Source organism: Bacillus rossius, chromosome 5 (genome assembly GCF_032445375.1).
Source record: "Bacillus rossius redtenbacheri isolate Brsri chromosome 5, Brsri_v3, whole genome shotgun sequence".
Classification (NCBI taxonomy): domain Eukaryota; kingdom Metazoa; phylum Arthropoda; class Insecta; order Phasmatodea; family Bacillidae; genus Bacillus; species Bacillus rossius.
Genome location: NC_086333.1, coordinates 69,143,136 through 69,165,609, shown reverse-complemented (window position 1 = coordinate 69,165,609; position 22,474 = coordinate 69,143,136). Strand labels below are relative to the sequence as shown.

General features: G+C 33.6%; 1 protein-coding gene across 1 annotated transcript; it reads left to right on the top strand.

Moving 5' to 3' along the window:
* The first annotated feature begins 3,448 nt into the window (after window positions 1-3,448).
* On the top strand, window positions 3,449-12,271 carry LOC134531968 (protein takeout-like). The gene is made up of 6 exons (XM_063368069.1): window positions 3,449-3,586; window positions 5,536-5,628; window positions 6,166-6,313; window positions 7,080-7,219; window positions 9,170-9,322; window positions 10,351-12,271. Exons 1-6 carry the CDS (start codon window positions 3,514-3,516, stop codon window positions 10,500-10,502), a joined length of 759 nt encoding a protein of 252 aa, XP_063224139.1. The 5' UTR covers window positions 3,449-3,513; the 3' UTR covers window positions 10,503-12,271.
* Window positions 12,272-22,474: the final 10,203 nt, after the last annotated feature.

The window sequence follows — 22,474 nt, the reverse complement described above, 5'->3', positions numbered from 1 at the left end:
TTCATTGTTAAGAAAAAAATTTATTTAATAAAAACTGTTTAGTTCATTAGTTTCCTCCTTTAACGAAGGTTTTTCCTTAATATGATGCTTTCTAATTATATAATTTTTAACTGTAGGTTACTTTGCTAGGTTAGTATAAATGAGGCAAATGCTTGACATGTATTAAAATATATACAAGCATACAAATTATTTCTAAAACAAATAATATATATTTTTGAGCCATTTAGGTAATAATCTAACATACATGAAAGCTTACAAATATTTCTAAAAAAACACATATTATTGTGAGAGTGCACTGTTAATCCAAACGATAAATTTATGAATTACTGTTAAATTTCAAACAACGATTTATATAAAATTTTTAACTTTTTTTACTTAATAGGACGATTAATAAAACAATTTTTATTTTATTTTTGTTTTTATTTTTCAATTTTCGGTCATGTCTATTTTACTGTGTAATTCTACAGTTCATTCAACACTATTATTTTTATTTTCCTATCAAATTTTTTGGCTGTTTTTTTATCCTGAAATATAAATTGATGTAAATAATTATTATTTTTAAGAACGATTAAATGGGAAAGAATATTCAACGTGAATTCAAAGAAATGTAAGAAAATTATTTATGAATATATATATAATAACAAATTATATATTCATATAAAAAAAAACTAAAAATGACGATTTTTTTATATATATTCAGGAGAGCTCAGAAAATTGGGTATCGAATCTCTTCACATTAAATAATTAACTAAATTATTTGATTAATTTAGAAGAAACAAGATGTTCCTCGATGAATGATTTTAATGCCTTAGAGAGTATGACCGGCGATGACATAAAATAATGTGATCCACTGGTTGAAAAAAAAATGCAAGTCTTCAAAACATACCCAGAATTTCACGGATTGAACTATATCACTCCGGCAATCCACGTATAAATTAAAAAAAAAAAAGTGGATTGTCTGTAAAGTCGGTTTACAGACGATAATTTTACGTGATAACGTCATAAGAAAACATTGATGGAAAATTGCATTCATTTTAATTTTTAAATATTATTTACAGTTTTTTGCAAATTTATTTAAATATAATCATGAACAATTAGTTAGAAAGCCCACCTTAACCTGTTTGATATTTTAGAAGATATTCTCGCACAGTGGTTAGCCAGTTCTTGCACGCTCGGCTCAGGCGTAACGTGACAATGAGTCATGCTTTTTCGTTCGTGCAGCCGGCGTTCATCGATTTTTAAGACATTATCACGTAAAAAAAAAAAAGGAGCTAGTGAAAAAGTGTCGCTGATTATCACTCCGAACGCCATCAACAGACACGTTGACACGGGACTTCCATGTTCTCTTTGAATGTCGATTGTGAAAACTGTCAGATTGTTTAAAGCAGCAACAATGAGATATTTTTAAATACTTAATTTTTTTTTTTATTTTCCTGAGGTAATTGTCTGAATATCTTTTTGAAATCGGGTATTAAACCACAGATCTGCTAAGTTTTAAACATAAACACATTTGAAGTTATACTTCTAATGCGACTTCCAAAAAGGTTGCGTTAAACGTTTAACGAATCTGAGGAGGTGGAATAGAAAGAGACAGAGCGAGAGTAAGGAACTAAGTAGAGAGTAAGAAAAAAATAAAGATCCTGACAGTTTGTAGTGTCGCCATATTTGTTTCCATTTTCAATACCTTTTTTGTATATTACAATTTAAATTGCAGAATAAAATCATGTTTCATAGACACATAAATAGTGAGTGTGTGTCATTTCTCTATGTCCACGAGGTCTCGCCGCGTCAATTTTCTCCTTGGGGCGGACCCGTCCGCTTAGTTAAATAAAAAGCTTTTATCATTAAATGATTTCACGATTTATTTTTTGACGTGACGTCTAATAAATCAATGAACGCCGGCTGCACGCACGAAAAAGTGTCCCACTACGGATGTCCCACTACGGATGTGTTCTGTTTGCTCATTGTACGCATGCGTGACATCTCTCTTACACTCGATTGGAACAACCATCGATTTGACTTTTCAATCATATTTTCGTCGTTTGAATTATTAATATTATGTAATTTAACGATCGTCCACCGATTTTCAGCACAATCGGTACGGTTATTTAATAGTAATGTTGAAAATTCAAATACGTTTTGAACCAACAATGGTGTTTTACAGTTACACATACTAATTCAAATTACACCCGGAAAATTTTGCACAATGTTTTAAAAAATATTGTAACACATTATAAATAAGTTTGGTGTATTTGGGATGCGTATTTGTTATAAAGTCATGTTAATATTATACCCCTACCGTGAACCAAGTTTTTTATAAATGTATATATAACATCTGAAACTATATGACTTTAGTATGGCCTCGTGGGAGTGTGGTTAGCGAACCTAAATGTTAACCTACATGTTGTCGGTTCGAAACCCAGCAGTTACGAAATTTTTTTTTGTACTTGTAAAAATAAATATTGCGCACGCAACATTTCAAAAGTAATAAATATATTTGAATTAATAAATCAAATAAAAGTAAATTTATTAATTCAATTGCACATTTCATTTCACTCCTTTGTATCCATACAAAATAGTGATAATTCAATAAAAATTATTCAATTTTATTCATAAAAGTATGCAGAGGTAGATTTTATCATGCAAAAGATTGAAAAATTAAAAAAAAATTGTTCCTCAAAGAATATAATATTTTTAATGCCTAAATGGTTTGGTTGCAAAAACCTATTACGGCTCAGTCTCAGGCCGAATATGATATTTCCTTTTCTTCTGGATCAATCATTTCATCAATGTTTTGTTATGACGTAACGTTAAACAATCGTCCGTAAACCGACTTTACAGACAACTTTTTTTTAGTTTGATTTTATGCAATAGGATTTAAAAAAAAATCAATTTCTACCCCTTCCTATTTTCATTTCCACATTACGAAGTTTCACTTCTTCCGCGCGGAGGGACTCCACGCACTATTTTTGCATGCAATTAAAAACTATTTTTTAATGATGCCAAAGAAGTATAACTTCTCACGCGCGTACCTAAGTACACGCACCCATTTTTTTTGTTTAAGTCTTTTAATTTCGGGCATGCCAGCAAAAAACGACGTCGTGTAAAAACAAACAAAAAAACCAAATTGGTTCCGGAGACTGTGGACCGCCGAAGGCCCACAGACCTTCTCGGAACACACGGGGAAATGACTTGTTTTCCTCGTGCGAACGCGAAGCGACGGGAAATAAAAAATAACTGGTTCAAAAAAATATACATATATATATAATCGCCTTTGTGGAGGAGCGCAAGATGCGTGCATATCTCCGTCCCGACCCTGACCGCGCGGCCGGCGAGGCAGGAAGGAAGGACAACCCCGCACTTCCTCCAACCGGCGCGCCCCTACGTGAGGAGGGGGGAAGGTACTCGCGGGGTATATAAGCGGCGGGTCGGGACTCGGTGCGACACAGGTTCCCAAAGGAGCAGCGGTGGAGGTGTAGCAGACACAGTCCAGTCGAGCCAACAGCCGAGAACATGAAGTGCGCGGTGTATGTTGCGGTGTTGGCTGCGCTGGTGGGGGGCTCGCTCCAAGCGGCCCTCAAGCTGCGTGAGTATGCTCTCCGGCCAATGGCGGGGCTCTTTGGCGGAGGTTTTGAGTTGTCTCGAACACCTCGCAGTCAAATGGGGCGATCCGAATTTACGAAAAATTTAACACTAATTTTAAATCATTTCTTATGTCTTTAAATTCCATTACCAAAAAAAATATGTTTTCGTTTTTTTTTTTTTTTAATTTTAATGAATTAAATGAAATTACACACTTTAGCAATATAAAATTTTTAAAAAATACACATTGTTACTGAAAAAAATGGTCAACTGACATCAAATTACAAAATGAAGACTGGAGTGGATAACTTAATCATTTTCTCCAGTTTTTGTTTTACAATAAGGATGTTTGGTGATGGAGAGATATTGGAAAATGTGGGTCGGGGGGGGGGGAGGTAAATCCCCAAGGGCTTAGCACCAGAGGGTGCTCTGAGTTCAGCTACAAGATAATTGTTCAATGTTCACCCCGATGGAAGGAAGATGACAAGTAAAATGTTAACAGATTTTTGTAAACAAACTTAAACTTTATGCTATGAAGCACAGATCACGTTTACTGTCATGTCTACAGTGACCTTTACAGTCTTTAGAATAATTTGAAAGGTTGTACATTAAATTCTAAAGAGGTGGCCTAATTTAAAAATGCCTCTCACTAATGACTCGTGAGGGTTGCCACACCTCCACGCGCCAAACCCGTGGGTTACAGAGATTCCGCTGTCCGTCTCCTTAACCCGCCAGCCAGCTGTATTGCGTCCCCACACGCAACTTCAATCGGCTACAAACCTAATTTTTAATTTTAATTCTATGGTGACATATTGGCTGGTGGGCGAATGGAGTGAGGCAATTGACTATGTCAGCGTATCGTGGAAAAGGTGCATTCTATCTAATAAAAATTAATTTTTGTGTCTTCGTCTTCTATGCGTTCGTGCATAGCCCATCCGATTCAGTTCGAAATCTTTATACAGTTTTGTTGGTAGTTTCGCGAAAGTTTCTGACCACAGTACCATCAACGTTCAGTAGTGTGGCGCGCGAGTTGCATTGAATAATATAGGTATTATATATCATTGTTTTATTACATTGTTAAAGCTTTAGTTGTGTCCATGGTAACAGGCTTTGAATTTTTGGATACCTCTGCGTCCTTATTGTATTTTGTTTTAACTAGGTGAGGTCGTGCACTGTTAGAGGGTTTTCTGCTTGTAGACCTCTGTGGTACATCACCTAGTATAGTAAAAACTTACAGGCGACATCGCCATGTTTTCCAAACGGGAAGATCCTGTAGTAGACTCTTTTGTAGAGGGACATGGTTCACATCGAGAGGTCTGTCTAATAACTATTCGGATGCCAAGATTACGCTCTTAAAATTGTTTACTTCAATATATATCAATGTGTGGTTCAGACCTTATGCTGAAAGACTTCTGGGAGTTGCGTACAAACTGAAAAAATTAGAAGCAACTATGCCCGAGATGGGAAACAAGTATACATCACAGCTATAATTCAGTCGCAAAGACCTAGTTAAGAAAATTATTATAAATTCGCGTAATAGAAGTGGAAAACATAAATATTCCTTGGTTATTTATAGTACTCCGATCTTTTAAACTATAATTAAAATACCAGTTAAACTTTAAGAAGCATGTTATAATAATCTCAATGAAGATTTCATTTTTATTTGTTTTGTTTTTGACAGCTATTTCTAACGTTTATCCTAAGGTGAGAAGCAAATATAATATATATATAAATTTAATAATTACTCCAAACTTTATATTTATTCAAAATTACTCATTTGAATTTTTCAATGCTACTTCTGAAAAATTGACTAATTAAATTTTTATATGTTTTAACAATTAGTTTAATATTCGTTTTCATTTTTGTATGTTAACATTTCAAAAATATTTATTCGAGAACATTACTGTAGTAAATTCAATCACGCATATAAAAATATGCTCCATCTGTTCACAGCATCCTACCTCAAACCCTGCTCCAGGAGTGATCCGAAACTCAATGATTGTGCTCTGAAGAATGGAATTGCAGCTGTACCATCTTTGCTGAAAGGTAATTAGCAAAGCCTACTCCTAACTTATTAATTTACATGAAGACAACAAAACTAACACGGTATCACTATAAAACGCGTTATTACAAACTTCAGAACTATGGAAAAAAAATTATAAAAAAACATTAATTTTTATAGTTTATTAGTAAAACCAGAACGAGAGAAGATGTTCTTTAATGATTATTTAGGTAAGAAATATGAAAAAAAATTCGAACACTAAGATACTTGAATTTAAATGTATAAACGTAAAACAATTATAGCAAATTTCCGATATTATTTAGAAGTAGGCCTAATGTTTGTTATTTATAATTTAAATGTCATTAAAATTAAAGAATTAATTTTTATGGAAGCATTTTAAAGTTTCTTAATTTTGTAACACAATTAATATGTAGCAAAATTGTCCTTTCGTTGGCAAAATGTTTTTTTCTTCTTTTTTTTCCTTCATTACCTAAAGAGTACGAAAATTGTATTAAAAGTTCTAATAAAAAATACGTTCTTTGAGTGAATGTGCTCTAAAACTATCTTTTAATGTTTCGCAGGAGATGCGAAATATCACATCCCCGTCCTGGATCCTTTCCACCTGAAGCACATCGACATCGCTCAAGGAACAGGTCCTGTGAAGATATCCTTGGCTCTTGACGACGTGGACATCAAGGGTCTGAAGAACGTTGAAGTGAAGGCCGTCAAGTGAGTCTGTCAACGCAATTACAGTTCGTTCTTAATAAGCTAAATTTTAAAACTTCTAATTAATGTTCCAGCTCACGGTATATGGAATTCGGTAGGAGTAAATTCCTGAAGTTAACGGGCGTCGCATGGAATGTAAATATGTGACCACGGTTCTGCCATCTGCGGCGTATGGCATGAACCAAAGTTCACAAATCCAAAAGGGAAACTTTGTAGTATTAAATTTTTAGTGATATTTAACAAGATGAGTTTTAATTTTAATATCATTCCTTGTTTAAAATCGGTTAGTAACTAAAGTTTAGTATTTATAACGTCTTTCTCGTTTTTAATGATGCCGTTTCATTATATTGTTTAAAATTTTGATCTGCTATTCACACGATTCAATAATCTCCGTAGCTGCTCCGGCAGCGAATTCTAGTGGCATATTCGGGAACTGCATGTGATTAGCGTCAAGAAACGTTGTTGAAAAAATATTTGCTCATATATTTATTACTCTTGACATTATTTAAAGAATTTTACGTTTAATTTCGTATTACAAATGTGTTTTTTTTCTTACAAATTAGAACACATAAATTGGCTCGTTACTGGGTTCGATTTAACACATTCTCTTGCGTGCACTGAAAGTCTAGCTCACACTTTAATTTTTTTTGTGCACGATTGGCCCATGATTAACTTTCAATGCTTTATACTTTAGGATTGTCCCAGTGACATTCAGTTTTATATCTATCTTCGTGAAGTAACGCAGTAATTTGATTGACGTGTTTTCCAGCTTCGACGTCAAAAAGAAGGAGATTGGCGTGGACCTGGTCGTCAAAGGTCAGGGACTGACAGTGGACTCCAAGTACAAGATTGACGGCCAGGTCCTCATCCTGCCAATCACTGGGAACGGAAACGTGAACTTAAAGATTGGTGAGTCGTAATGTAGTTACTTAGGCGTTCAAATCAATAAAGTACTAGTGTAATTGTTAAAAAAAATGAAACGAAAAAGATTATGCTGTTTAATTATATATATTTTCAATATTTGTTTATTTTTTTAGTAATTTATTGCATGAAATTGTTGATTAATGGTTGATATAAATAACGTTAATATATTTCTTTTAAGTTGGTATCCAAAAAAACATAGTGTTTTATTTTATACCTGAGTTTGAGAAACATAACTGTACTTTTACTGAAATAACTTTTACTGAAAACATAACAATAAATAAAATATTGTTTTTTAAATGGAATTTATATGTAAGAAAAAGCTTTATTATACTAGATATTTCTTACAGAAATGTGTTAATTAAAAAAGTTTTACAAAAAACTAGACATAGTTGATGGAACCTGTAGAAAGGGCCTTTAAACAAGTGGTAATAGTATTCAATTTTGCAAACAATAGTTCAAAATTCACCACGTCCACGATTGTAAAGATAATGTACAAATTACTTGGTTACGGTAGATTTAAAAGAACGTTTACATATTTGATTCGTACCACGGGACGACTTCTGGAAAATTTCTACAACGTTTTCCAAAGCCTATTGGCCACAAAAAAAAATGTAATTTAAATGTGTGTATATATGTATGAATATTATTTTAATGAATACAAGACTGTTGTAATTTTGTTTAAATAACTTCCACATTCACACCAAAGAAGATGAAAATGAAAATCGCTGTCTAGGTTGTAATGAAAAAAAAAACCGGACAGAGAGGGTAGAAACGGGAAAGATATTTTAAAACTGAAAATGCACTATAACTTTCTTAATGTAAAATATCTCTCATTTTATGAAATTATCGTAACTTGTAAAATGAATACATCAAACTTTTAAATAATTTTTGTTAGTCTATCCATTGATGCAAGATGTAGAGAAACCAGTTTATTAAGGGGTAAGAATAATATAAATACCAGAAAAAATATAAAATTCGTTAGAATAACTTAATATTCTTCTAAAGTATATCTTTAACTTTTGTCAGGAAAAAAGTTTTGATGCGACCAACAATTACTACAGGTAGTAAAAAAAATATAAATTTAAGGACCAACAAATTTATGTCTCCCGTAGAAGGCATTGTATCAAATTCGATTGAAGTCTTTTTAAAACTCGTAAATATCATCTAAAACATTGGCATGATAAAAACATATTTGATACAAGCCTATACTGCCAGAGGTGAACCAAATGAGGTTTCAGATGATAAAATTCATTTTCCTTTTAGTTGACACAATATTGAGCATGTCGCAGTTATATCTTCGAAATATTACTTATATATTTTGCCTGAAAACATTTTTGATAGCTGTAACCCATATTTAAGGGCCCAAATGAATTTTTTAATGCTAAAATTATATCATAAAATTAGGTTAATGGGATTTCAATGGTTATTCCTAGACGATCAGCGCAGAAACTACCTACATGTGCCGGAACAATATCATGCACATGGGCAGTATATTTTTGAGGGTATTTAAAAATATTTTATGAAAAGTTCTTGTTACATTTAAAAAACCAAAATTTTAAACATTTTGGCTGCGTTCAATTTGCCAAAATTGTTTTAACAATTCTTTTTTGAACTATTGAGAATATAAATCATGATCGTACATTAAGTCTTCGAAATAATTCACAAGAAACTTATAGAATTAAGTTTCTAGAAAATAAAATGAAATTACAAATTGACGCCAGTGCTCCGTGGATATTAAGTACATAAGTAAGTGCCAGAAAATGTTCCCTTTATAATAAAAAAAATGTTACTTTTTATTTTGGTATCCATACAATGTAAACAAACCATATTCCCAGTTTTAAAAACGATACTGTAAACAATATTAAGAAAATTCTTTACACATATATAACATGTAATAGATGTTGTGAAAATTATTATTTTTAATTTTTTCCACAGAAAACCCGGAAGGATCTTTCAAGGTCAGTTACGACCTGGTCAAGAAGGAAGATGGCAAGGAGTACATAAAGCTGCGTGACAGCACCATTGACTTCAGCCTGTCCAAGGCCATCTTTGACTTCAAGAATCTATTCAACGGAGACAAAGCCTTGGGTGAGCATACAAGCACATGAGCTCCTACAATTAAACTGTGTGTGGCATCTAGAAAAAAGAGAAGAAATTAGATTTAGCATATCTAGTCTGGTGATAAAAATTTAAATATTTTTTTATTATATTTTATTGCCTCCTTTATTTAAATTATTATTATTTTAAATCCATTTTCTCTGTACATTTTGCATAACTATATGAAGCAAATTTTTATTAGAAAAGCAAAGTTGTGATTACAAATATTCAATAAAAATTAAATAATTATGCATTAAAAAGAATATAAGCATTCCAGTATATTAATTTTTAACTAAACAGTTCGTAAAATACATTTTTTTTAAATGAATATTATAATTTTTCAGTAAAACTTAAAATTGCACGATCTAATATTATAAAGATTTTTAACTGTTGGTTTTAAATCAATGGTTCCACAAGATTATTTTATCTGTTAAACGCTTTATTTTGACAATCCTTTAAATGTATTAAAATTTTTTTTAGAATCACCCAGTCAACTTAAGCAGGCCTCCAGAGTTATAAAATTATCTTGCATTTATTTTCTAATATATATTTAAGCGATGTATTTTCATGTTCATTTAGTCAGGGAGAATCAGCTTAAGTATACATAAACGCTATTTAAAGAGTGAGTAGCTGGTAGCATCGAATTGCTTATTAAAAAACTGTGAACGTTAGAGACTCAACCGGACTGCCCTGAGAGTCTTCTACCATCAAAGAAACAAGCTTTTTCGTAATAGACACTCAGTTAAGCCAGACACCTTTTTTTTTAATACTCAACACATTTGCTGTTAAACCAAGTTGATTATCGTGTTTCCACAACGAACTGATTTTTTTTTGTGTTACTTGACTCTATGTTGATGTTTGATTATCCAGTAGTCGAGATATAGTTATATGATATAATAATATAAATGAGATGTTGTGATGAGATGAAGCAGGGTGGTATAGGGAAAGTGGTACCGGCAAACAGGTGTCGCCTGTCGAGAGGGTTGCCTGACGCGCGGGGGACGCCGTGTTGTTCCCAGGCGACAACATGAACGTGTTCCTGAACGAGAACTGGCGGGAGGTGTTCACGGAGGTGAAGCCCGTGTTGTCGGAGGCCATGCGGACGGTCATCCTGCAGATCCTGGACCAGGTGGTCACCACCGTGCCCTACGACCAGCTCCTGGTGGCGTGACGTCACACCAACTCAACCCCCGCCATCCAAGTGTGACTTCCTTAATTTATTCGCATCATCATCGCTTCCGCTTGCAGAAAATAAACATCTTATTTTTTTTCAAATGCCTGATATTTTCTTTCCCGTTAACCTTACTTCCCAAGCAATTATCAAAGTGCTATATTTTATCAATCATTATTCCAAACACAGATGGCTTGTCTACAACGTATATACTAAATGGTTTTATCTACAACCACTAGCCGGTGTAACAAAAAAAAACAACGTAAGAGAGTCTTCCAGTACTTTCCAGTGCTGTGCAATCATCTAATCTTGGTAACGAACATCTTTACGTGTTCTTATGTTGCAAATAATCTTATGATGCGCATCTCTAGGACATAATATTTAACGAAGAATTCATTCAAAATAATGCCTAGCATGATAAATTTATTAAAAAAGGATTCGATTTGAGGAAAAACTGTAGAAATAGTTCCCATTTTCGAAATCTAGCTATAATTCTGTTTGACAAGATGATTCTACTGTTTTTTTTCTCGGGAGTTCCGAAGGCGTGGCATGTAAATGCCTCAATGCTAAACCTGTGGCTTTTCCCCCTAGACAGGAAATTTCATTGCCTGCGTTTTTTAAACTTATACTTCTTTTGCGCGTGTAAGGTGAAATTTTAGTATGCAAAAGAAATACAATGAAATAACCACGCATTACACAACGGAAATTTAACATGTTGAATATCCAATGCGCATGCAAGCAGAAACTGTTATGGCCACGAACCAAAGTCGTCAATATAGCGAACCCACGCGTGGCAACTTGTAACACTTTCGTGTAAATCGGGATGATATTCTAAACATATTGGTTTGCTAAAGTAAACTGTATGGCAGTAAAACCTTCCTGGAATACATTTCCTAAACATGAATAGTTATAACGAGGTAGCATCAAAATTCAAAAAATTCCAATAATTTATCAGCCAGGAAAATAGTTTTGGAACGAACATAGCGCCAAACATATACAAATTTTTGTTGGTTCTCTAAAGCATTGCGAATTCGGCGCTTTATTTGAAGTAATTTTCAAACTAAAAGTTGCATTCCAATGGATAAATTCAAAAAAGAAACATTTTAAATCACTTATTATTACATTAAGTATGTGTATGTACTTGTTTTTGATAAAACGACATAAATCAGTCTCTCAGTACTTCATACAATTAAAGCTTGCCTTATTAAACTGATTCAACATTAAAGATTAAACAGTGAAAAGTGCATTACGAAATTCGTTTTTTTTGTTCAATATGGTGGTGTCAAATATAATAGGCTTACAGTTCATTGTGTCTCTATGGCTTTCATAACGCTGCGCAATCCCTATATTGAAATTTTCGTTAAGGATTGAAAAGGTTATAATGCGTATTTTTAAGAAAATATTTTATTTTATTGACGTGACGTCTAATAAACCGATGAACGCCGGCTGCACGCACGAAAAAGGATGACTTATTGTCCCGTTACGCTAATTGTTCAGTTACGCTCATTGAACCCTTGCGCCGCATCTATCTCTCATCCACTCGATTGGAACAACCATCGATTTGACTTTTTCGAGGCACACTAAACTTTAAACACTTCCATTCGTTTCCTACTGTTCCTATCATCGTCCTTTCCTTAAAAGAATAACACAGATTGGAAGAAGTTAAATAGCTAACATGTATAAAAGTTATAGTTAATATAATATGTTCGTTAAAGTAAAGAACATATTTGAATTAATGAGTGCAAATAAAAGTAAATATATCAATTAAATTGTAGATTTCATTGCATTCCTTCTTTGAATCCATAAAAAATAGTGATAATTCAATAAAATTATCAATTTTATTCATAAATGTATGCAACTATTTCATCAATGTTTTGTTATGACGTTGTCACGTTAAACTATGGTCCGTAAACCGACTTTACAGACAACCAATTTTTAAATTTTTTTTATAACTTTGAATTATAACCTTAAGTAATAAATTATAGTTTTACTATAATAAAGTATATTTTATCACACCAATACGCTTAGCACAGCCCCGATGTTCGCGTAAGTTAATATGTACGGATGAGTCACACGAGTCCGCCATATTTTCGAGATTACTGAGACTTACACGCATGTCAGCACCTGTTTACACATTTCCTTCCATTATACTTACGTCACATTCTGGCAATTACTCCTATCAAATGCCGTATACCGAGAGCTAAGATGTTTACCCACTAACATTTGTTAAAATGTGAACATGAATTCATTAATTCACAGAATCGATTAATTATTTTAACGGAAATATTACAGACGTACACAGTATCCTGTTTTAATTACTGTGCACATTAAACAGGGCCATATATTAGTAGTGGTGACATACTCAGGTACCTGATATTTTCAAATATTTCAATGTAGTATGTACAAAAGTAACTTAATCAGTTCAACATATTAAAACAGTACTACGTCACCTACCACTGAAAGTATGTCAGAGCAATTACTTACTGTAAGCTAGTATTGATAAAAATTGTGAAATAAATTCGTGCAGTAAATATTATATTTATAAGTATATGCATTATGATAGGTTTTTGTGCGAAAATATAATCAATGAGTGGTAGCTATCACTTTAAAATATTAAATTTATAAAATTCTTTAGAACGTTTACCTTATGATTTTTTGGTATCTAAAAGCATTTATACGATTTATTTTAAATTATAAACATTTTTGAGTGTCAATTGACTTCATTTAATATATTTTTACAGAGCGTTATATTAACCAGTTGCGAGAGCATTGAAACTATATCGACTAAATTTAACTAGAAATAACTGAGTGAATTGTATTAATTTTGGATACATAATTGCGTTAAACAAAAATAATCTCAGCGTCCACAATTATTTTGAAGTCAATGCGTTATTTCCTGATTGTGTTGAACGTCGCAGAATTTTGCTAAAGTATTTATTAAATTTTTAAGAAAAGTTTAAATATGCCATTTGCATTTTCTTTTATTTTAATTCGTTACAACAGCGGGAATTTACAATTTAAAGTTGATTAAAATAAATTTAATAATTTCATACCTCCATCACCGCAGCTAATAAGAAAATAACGTACGTTGGCAAGAATATAATGCATATTTTTTCTAAGCATAGTATTAACCTTAGTAATTAAAAGTGTTAGTGTAAGCGATGTCATAAACATAGTAAAACGAATTAGGTAGGTGTTTAGCCATCTTTTAAGTTATTTACCTTGTAACGTTACTTGGTGAATTTACTTTATTAGTATTTACAGAAAGCAAAAACCAAAAATAAAATCTTCAATTATTACTTTACTATCCAGTAATTCATCGTAGTTCTCTGCTAAAATACTAGACATACATGAGTGAATATTTAAGACAAAATATAAGATAAAAAAATATTCTCAAAATATTTGAATTGTTTTAAATTATTACTTTCATAAGTTCTCAACAATAACACAAAATTGAATGAATAAATTTACATGTAGTGAACTGACAAATCGTTTCAAAAATATATAATCAGTTTACTCTTATTATAAGGATATTGTTATACCATAACTTCACTCACTGGGTTCGAATATTTAAAATAAGATCGCTGGATGGATAAACAATAATTAGGGTGGCACACATTTAACATAAAATGTTACTCAAGAGTTCAGGTTTAGTTCTGTTATCGGGGTTTGAAAGTGATTAAGATTTTCTTAACTGTTGGTAACACTAATTTATGGATAAGACGACTTTAACTTATATGTTGTTCAGTCTCTGTGTTCCAAATGGCTAGCGGTGTTAGAACATGAGATCCTATATCTACTACTGGGTTTCTTTAACTAAATGTCAGAATTTTTTATATATGGTATTTATAAATATTATAAAATGATTCATGAACTTTTTAAAACACAATAATATGCCGTCAGGTCTAAGTAAAATGTGATATTCAATGGTTAATAATACCTTTGTCGTAACAATGGCGATTACATGATTGACTCTCGTGGATAATAAGACAGCCATGTAGTTTACTTACATCACTGTTGCACTCCTATTATGGAAAATTCTTTAGGATTTGCACCTAAAATATACACTTCAATTATCTGTGAAAGTTTTGCAACATCCTATAAGACAGGCATGGGGGAGAAATTCTAATTACCAAGACTGAGACCTAGTTTTTTGAAGTAGTTATGGACCCGTCTGCTAGATAGTAGTTTTCATAATGTATTGCTGACATAACTACATTAATTTATCAGGAGAAGTAATGTATAAGCTATTATCAGGCAAACAAACCAGTGAAAATTCACTCTATTTAGGTAGCCACTAATTTTGTGGTGTGTAATACAATGAGTTTTTGAACCTCCTACTCCTTTATTTATTACATGACGTTTTATTACAAAACAGCATTAAGTATTTTCGCATCTATTAAATTAGTTTTGCGCCGCCAAGGAGATAACTTAATATAACAAAAAAAAACGCCTCACCACCACACCATCATCAACTTCACCAACACATGTAAGGAAACACGTCACCACTCATCAATCACCAGCCCCCAAGGACTCTTGTGTTGGGAGGGGCCCAGTGCCATGTATATAATATTGTAAATATCTGTTTTCTTGTTTATTGTATCAGATTTTGCCCTTCATGGAAATAATTTTTGTATACTCTTTTTCAAATAAAGATAAATTTTTTGGTGGGGTGGACCCCCTGGGGGGGTCCCCCATTTAAAAAAAAACTAAAAAAAACTTTGTATGAGAACCTCTATTCCGATTATTTATTTGCTGGTAGTTATGGGCCCGCCCAACAGATAGCGACACATGTCGCGTGAAACATGGTTTCAATTACCACTGTAAGAGTCGCACTTCTTTATTTCCCTCCTTGTTCTGTGAAGACAGGATGGTCTAGCTATTATAATACATTTTGTAGATTTCCGACGTCGTGTAGCCATCACATCTCATCCCGACGGTTACAGCATGATGAAGACCCACGCCAAAAAGTCCTTTATCGTTAAGAGTCTGAAGGGCTTAACAAACAGGTCTGCTATTGGCCGGATAAATAAAATAATTTAAAATAACCTAAACGTAATTGTGATAAGCCGAAACAGTTTGAGATTCCTGTATACAATAAGTAATGATCAAATGATATGCAATAGTGTCCAAAGAATAATAATATCACCAATGAGTAATGAAACAAATATCAGATTAATCATAAAATTAACTTAAAATTTCTATAGGCACATAGAGGTTTAGCGCTGTGGAACTTGCTGAGATATAATGAACGTTTTATGCAATTGTTCCGTTACTCAAACTAACGTTGCCATATTTATATTACTCATTTTATAAATCTGTACTGGATAAAAATAATCAGTACAACCTCATGAAATGAAAAGGACGTAAGTGTGATTTCATCAATATAAAATGCATACTCGAACACTCTAAACCGAAGTTTTGAAATAAAAAACTTGATCTATACTAAAAGTTAAAAAGGCATTCGCAAATCCATTTCGAAAAATATCATTCTTAAATGGTTTTGTTATGAAATAAATATGTTATGCATCTGTTGAATTTATCGTGTCTATTTATTTATTAAATTGATTAGAATTTATAAAAAACTTTAAAAGTTTAAATGGTGAGATTTTAGCAATATTCTGAATTTGCGCAAGTAAAACCGCAGATGTAAAATTTAAAAAAAAAATTTAATTGATGCAAAGTATATTTTTGTAATATTAAATTATTATCAACAAATACCAATATTTTTACAATTTGTAATGAACTATTCATACCAATTGAGCCAAGTGAACCAGCAAAATTTAATAAAATAGTAGTGCCCAGCATAAACTTAAATTCCAACTGAAAAAATCAGACTTTCTAATGTAAGAAGGGTGCTGTTCGTATAACTTGTTGTTTTATAAATAATTAATTTATGGAAACATACTTCCTAACAAATGCAGGTGTGTTTAATTTGAGAGTTACTTTTACAGTTTTTTTGTAGCAATATTAATGATGTGTTTTATGAATAAAAAATAAAGGCTCCGTAGTATGAAATAACCAAACAAACTGTCTCAGATATGTATTTAAAGTAATAAAAGCAATTAGACAAACAAAACATTAATCATGAGATAATGCTTAAAGTAAAAAATGTATAATGCATTATTCATGTACAATTGGAAAAATATAGATTTTTTATACCATGTGGCTGAATTTGAACAACATAGAAGACAATTAATGGTATTTGGAAAACGTGCATACATCTTCTAACTGCTTCAAAGAAACACAATAGTACTACATTGAGTTTTATTTAGTTAAAAAAATTTTAGTAATGATAATTTATTACGTATTTATTTATATTGTGAATAATTCTTGTACTACTTTTAAAGTTTACAACATGTGTTCCAGCAAAGTTTTGCTAATATAAAGTTTAATTTTTCACTTTCCGATGTTCACGAAAGAGATAATATACAAGGTTATGCTACCACACATGAGTTCACCAACTTGACTGTTTCGTCTCGTGGCCACAACTGAAACACAGAACGTATTTAGATTAGACTTAATGCATGAAAACTTTTATACCCATGACCAGACCCCTTGGAAGTGTGCGGAAATGTTACCTACTCGGATCAGTGTGTTTACAGAAAGAAAAAATGCATAAAAATGGTTAAGAAACATGGTGTCGTGTGAGGCTGGTTTTACGCCTGGAAGGCTGGCAATCTATGATACATTACTCAGTTTCTACATGCCTATCTGTCAGTGAAACGTAAAAATGTTTTTACGGGATCTCCGTTTGTTTTCAATATTTTCCTGCATGCATCTCAGGCATTATCTTGCCTAACCGAGTGACAAATTCAAAACCTGGCGGTGGCAGCAACATTTCGAAAATAACAAAGCTAGAGCGTTACACAAAATTGGTGGCCATTTTTTGTATTATATGTGAAACATTTTTACAGCCAGTAGAGTATTATCACAAGTGAGTAGGTAAGGTAATTAACGGGTGAAACGTGTGTGACGCATGTAAAAAAAATATTTTCTCTATGCCAAATGTTTTTGGTTTTTAATTTTTGAGTTTAATCAAACCTCATGTTAGAGATTGGAGCAGTATCGCATAATTTCTATACTTTTTCATACTTTCGCCACTTGCAACCAGCAACTCTTTGTATGTACGAGGGCAGTTTTTTTTTCAACCTCCGAAAGGCGATAAAAAAAAAGGCAATTTACGTAACATAGTAATTCTACCACCAAAAGTACAGTAGGCTCTTACTTATTTTAATACATAAAAGCCAAAACTATCGAGGCATTTGTCATATCGTAACACAAACTTATCTATGCATGTTTCGAAGAAGTTAGCCGCCAGTGAATAGAGATAACAGGACAAGTGCCTTGATCTCTCGCTCCCTCACGACACCACTGTGAGGCGGGTGGACTAATCGCGCGGCGCACTGGCTCCCGCGTCAAGAATTATGGCAAGAATATGAATAATAAGGCACAATACTCCGCACAATTAGTCCACCCGCCTCACAGTGGTGTCGTGAGGGAGCGGGAGATCAAGGCACTTGTCCTGTTATCTCTATTCACTGGCGGCTAACTTCTTCGAAACATGCATAGATAAGCTTGTGTTACGATATGAAAAATGCCTGGATAGTTTTGGCTTTTATGTATTAAAATAAGTAAGACCCTACTGTACTTTTGGTGGTAGAATTACTATGCTACGTAAATTTCCTTTTTTTATATAGCCTTTCGGAGGTTGAAAAAAAAACAGCCCTTGTACATTTCCAGTAGGATTATGTATCAAAAGCTTTAGATACAATGAACCTGTTAAATCATTTTCTTATTACATTGAAGACATGCACAGACACTAGTAAATAAATGTTTTCAACGCATGGTTACGCCTTTTATAATATGAAAGTGCTCTGACAATTCCCTATCCATCTTATCTGTGAAGTTTCATTTCTAACGCGCATGGTGGCCAAGAACCCATAATTTTTTTTTTAATCACTATGCCACTAAGATCGAGGAAGCACGGCTCCGCGCAAGAATAGTGTTATTGCAAGTTACAGCAAGTGGCAGATTGCCTTCTAGAAGGAGCGGAGTCCTTGAGAGAAAGTCAGCAAGGTGATGTCCTATGACTCAAGGGTTCCGCCTGGTCAGGGGCGTATCTGTGTAAGTGAGGCGGGGCGAGAAGTGCGAGTCTCGCTGGTGTTTCTAACGCGGTATCGGCCTTAAGCGCGAGAATCTGAACTAGCGCGCAGTCTTTCTCGTCAAGCATAGGCCAACTATTAGATCTGGGCGGTTGCCATAGCATTAGATGGTGGAGAGTCCAAAATAAAGATGTAATGCAAGATCCTGGGGTGATTTAAAAACTACTTACCGGGCTTCCACGTATAAAATTTATTCTGAAAATATCTAAAATTGTTCTTTTCAACCTCCTAAATTTTCATTTTAAAAGCAAAATACGGAAACAGAACTGTCCATTCGCCCTCAGGGAATTATAAAAATTATTTTACTAAACAGACACCACTCGATTATCTCAAAATGTTTTCAAATCTCGTGTTTAATTCTGAAGCTCTGTGCAAGTGTTGGTTCTCAAACAAACATAACATTTGAGGTTTGAATAAATAGCCGATAGCATAAATGCCATACTTAAATTGCAGTAAGTTCCTTATTAACAAAGAGAAGCAATTTTTTTTTTCTGTTCTTCAATCTAGAAAAGATAAAGCACTGCCGCACAGTTATAGTTAAAATAAGTTTGCTCGGCACAATATATCACATTAACGTGTATTAGATATCAACTTCGAAAAATAATATTTAAAATAAAAACTGTTCTGTTTTCAAAAGTTTAACTCATTTCGCATAACTTATCTAAATTACCGAAAACGTTTCAGTTACTAGGTTTATTTTTTTGTGAAAAATATAAGTGTGATATTTAAAATAATATAGTAATATTTTATACACAATGTGAAAATTGTAGAGTATTAGAATTCGCATTGTGCTGAAACAACACCAAAGCTAAGATGGCTTGAGTCTATTTTCAAGCTATTTTTAACAATACTTTTATAATTGGAGCATTAAAAGTATTCGACCCACCAAAAAACACTTACGCTCTATATCAGTCCTAATATATGACATCACTGAGTATGCCACTAGGAGCAATTATTTCTCCACAACGAATTTTAAAGTGTAATCATTTAATAAATATTAAATACCAATTTGTTCATGTTTTTGAAAAGTATTAACAAACAACAAAAGTTTTGATTTTGTATAATGTGTGTTTGTGTTTGTATTGACTCTGTATTCGTGTGACCGGGGCGGTAACACCAATCATGGACGTTCTAGTGAACGAACTGATATTTGAAATATAATAAAAAAATTTTGTTTCTGAAAATGTGTTTCTTTACACAGCTCACAAGTTTTGCCACATAAAACGATGAAATAAAACAGCATACGCAAAAAATAAAGTGTTTAGAGAGTGCTGAGTATGTTCTATTTAAGCTTAGGTGCATAGGTGAATGCCGAAAGGTATTAGTAATAGGAAAATACTGCATTTAAGTAATTCCAGTAAGTCCTTGGCCCGACCTTCAACCACCATTGTTAGCGACCGTAAACATATGCTCAGTAGCCTATTTAAGTTCAAGTGAATTGAGAGCACTAAATTGTAACGTAAATAAAAGGTAAGTACTTTAATTACGTGAACAATAACATAATTACGGTGTATTTTATCATAAAACATTCACGCGTCTGCCTAGTGGTTCTTTTGTACAATTTCGATGTCTATCAATGATTCTAACTATTTGGAGCCCATAAAAATGTTATTGTTTGCTAGTCGCTGCCCACAACATTTCTTTCCTGGTTTGGACTTTGTACCCCTGAACGGTTCTACTCTTGTCGAACATTCTCGTAATGCGGGTGGCTGATCCACCAGGCAAGTTATCACCGCTAGTTTCTCGCGTCTCAGCTGAAGCAGTGGAGTGGTGGGGGTGACCACATGAACGCGTGACCGCTTACGTTAATACCCCCCCCCCCTTCTTTCGTTTCCGCCGAAGAAGGAGTAACTCGGACCTTCTGGGAGAATCGATAAGGAAGGGGATGCGAACCCGAGGAGTATATATACCCTTGATCGGAGCACAAAGTAGAGAGTTGTAATTTACACGCGTACAACAAACTTTCCCTTTCTTAACTTAGTTTAGGCTGGCTGGCAGCCTTGCGGGAAACGTCGAATGTCGCCCCCAAAAAAACCAGTGCCAACCAAACCAATGTGGACAGCAATGTCCAAGTGGCCAACCCCCCGCATGGTAGACTCTTTTCTGCTCTGCTCAACTCTTCTTCCAGATCCATCCTTCTGTTTCCCGTAACCAACCTGCACGCATAATGTATGATTTTTGTACCCCGCATGAAAGAGACCAGGGTTTTCCCTGTGTCTACGCCGGTTTTACCTGGGCCCAACTTATCCTAGTTTTAGTCTAGAATAGTCAGTGAGGGGAGTAAGTCATGGCGCCAATCGCAGCCAGGGCTGGCCAATCCCCCTCCTAGAACATGATGCATGCCACCTCTCCTGCATGGTTAACAATCTGCATGATCAGAGCGTATAGGCTTCGGCCTGAGACGCACTTAGAGTCTTCCCTACTCAGACCTCTCCCGCACACTCATAGCTTTAAGTTAGGTTAGGAAAAAAAAGAGCACATAGAGTGCGGTAGTAAGGAGCACGAAGCACATTCGTCGTCCTGCCGCCATCCGACCAGACCACCAGGAGCGCCACTGTGCCCGAGCACGCGTCGAAGATCGAAAGTGGACTTAGTTTCTGGACACAAACCGCAGTTGTGTGTCATTTCTCTATGCCCACTACTCTGTTACATAGCTCTATCCATTTTCCTTTAACTTGTGGACAATAATTATATCACCCTGTGTTGAGCCCTGGCAACGCCTGTTACTGCAGCTAGTATATGTATATATATATATATACTAGCGACCCACCACGGCTTCGCACGGGTACAATGCTGATACTAAATATACTACTGAATGTCTTTATATACTGACCCCCCGGCCGGTACCACCGCAACCGCTATGTCCCTGCATTTTAAATCTGTAAAATCTTCGAAAATATTCATTTAAATTACATGCTGTGAAGGGCCATATTGATCTATATTAAACGCACAATGTATTTAAGGTACTTAATTGGATAAGGTTTAATGCTGTATTTCTTAAAATCGCTTCGTAAATAAGCCATTATATCTCGTCAAAAGTAAAGGATAAAAAATTGTTATAGTGGGTTATCCCTAAGAGATAGACTTATATCATCAGGGACATTTTGTATACCTTATTAAGGTGTACAATACTGTAGTACATTATTTTGATTTATCTCGTAGGGTTCAGCCACCGTTTGCAATGTAAGCGCAAAAAAAATGTGTTTATTTACGACATCATATTAAAAACCTCTAAAATTATCAGTGTTTCTCTACTATATTATGCATGTATTATACATATAAACCTTCCTCTTGAATCACTCTATCTATTAAAAAACCGCATTAAAATCTGTTGTTTATTTTTAAAAATCTAAGGATACACAGGGACAGACAGACAGCGGAAAGCGACTTTGTTTTATACTATGTAGTGGTATATATATTAATCAATTTTCTGACTTTCAAATATACTTATGTTCGATAGTATGGCGCCTAGTTTCACCTATTCGCTCTTATACTTGAGACTTTTTATTATTATTAAGCCAGGATGTTAAAATGACAAATTATTTTCTATTTATATGTGCTGTACACACACACTTGTTGGTTATAATATTACATTTATGTAACAGACTGAAATGTCATAATATTTTAACAAATTTTTTTATTTTGTAGTTTCGTTATGGTATTAAAATCTCAATACTGTGTGGTAATTTACCGGCCAGAATTAAATTTTGTCGTTTGGAAATGTATACCATGACAAATTTATGTTCAATTTACCTCCTGTAAGGAATGTTAACATAATTTAATTTAAGGTGTTTAAATTTATAGCTA